Source organism: Condylura cristata, unplaced genomic scaffold, assembly GCF_000260355.1.
Source record: "Condylura cristata isolate star-nosed mole 26May11 unplaced genomic scaffold, ConCri1.0 scaffold00032, whole genome shotgun sequence".
NCBI classification, from domain to species: domain Eukaryota; kingdom Metazoa; phylum Chordata; class Mammalia; order Eulipotyphla; family Talpidae; genus Condylura; species Condylura cristata.
The window spans coordinates 20,490,924-20,492,135 of NW_004567133.1; the positions used below are offsets into that span (position 1 = coordinate 20,490,924).

General features: G+C 71.1%; 1 protein-coding gene across 1 annotated transcript in view; it reads right to left on the minus strand.

The window, feature by feature from the left end:
• Positions 1-1,212, minus strand: part of CACNA1H (calcium channel, voltage-dependent, T type, alpha 1H subunit) — a 25,442-nt gene that overhangs the window by 15,145 nt on the left and 9,085 nt on the right. The window contains exons 10-14 of the mRNA XM_012731706.1: positions 1,044-1,167; positions 878-946; positions 603-787; positions 250-376; positions 27-152 (exon numbers count right to left, since the gene is read on the minus strand). Of these exons, the coding sequence (XP_012587160.1) occupies positions 27-152; positions 250-376; positions 603-787; positions 878-946; positions 1,044-1,167 (631 nt within the window). The remainder of the gene's footprint in view (positions 1-26; positions 153-249; positions 377-602; positions 788-877; positions 947-1,043; positions 1,168-1,212) is intronic.

Below are 1,212 nucleotides of genomic sequence, written 5' to 3' on the forward strand. Positions count from 1 at the left end.
GCCCGCCCGCCCGCGGCCCGGCCCACCTGGCCCAGGTTGTCGAAGTTGTACTTGCGCCGCACCCAGCGGTAGCGGGCGGCCAGGCACTCGGCCTTGGTGGAGACGTTCCTCGTGTCCGCGCCGTCGCAGTAGTAGAACTTCCCCTTGAAGAGCTGACCGGGGCGGGCATCACGTCAGCAGGCCGGGCCCCGCCCCGCACCCCCGGCCCCGCACACTGCGGGGCGACGCGCTCCCGGGGCGCAAGCGCACCTGCACCCCCAGGATGCCGAAGATGATGAAGAAGGCGCAGCAGATGAGGACGATGTTCCCGATGGGCCTCAGCGAAGATATAAGCGTCTCCACCACCAGTTTGAGTCCCGGAGCTCGGCTGATGACCCTGCGGGGCCGGGAAGGCTGGCGGGAGGGCCGGGGGCGCGCACCGAGACGCCCCTCGGAGGGCGGCCAGGGCAGCCTGGGTAGCAGGGCTCTGCCCTGCGAGCCAGAGGGCCAGGCCGGCCCCGCCGCCCTGCCCAACACCTTCCAGCCTCGTGCCGCAGTCACCCGGCCCCCCACCCCCACCCCGCCCCCCCACCCCCAGTCCTGTAGCCGGCCTCGCAGCCCACCTCAGCGGCCGGAGGGTGCGCAACAGCCGCAGCACCCGCAGGATGCCCAAGATCTTGGCGCCGCCAGCCGAGGCCATGGCCACGACGATGTCCACGAGGGACACCAGGACCAGCAGCCCGTCCAGCACGTTCCAGCTGCTCTGCAGGTAGGCGTGCTCCCCAGAGGCCAGGCCCAGGGCCACCACCTGGGGCAGGGCAGAAAGGGCCAGGTCGCCGCCTGCACCCAGCGGCGGCCTGGGGCCTGCCCCCTGGGACTCCCGGGCACTGGCGGCTACCTTCACCATCATCTCTGCCACGAAGATCGCCGTGAAGATGTAGTTGGAGAGGCTGAGGAAGACGCGCTCCTGCGGGAGGGGTGCGGTGGGCGGGGCGGCCCCCAGAGCGCCGAGGCCAGCGGCCCCTCGGTCCACCCCACAGCTGCCCAGGCCGGGGGAGACTCACGGTGCTGCCAGGGTCGATGTCCGGCCTCTCCAGGGCGATGGTGATGCAGTTGAGGAAGATGAATACGAGGACCACGTGGTCGAACATTTTGTGGGCAATGACCTTCTGGCAGCAGACGCGCAACCTGAAGGAGCGGCCAGGCAGGCGGCGCGTGGAGGGAGAGGCAGGG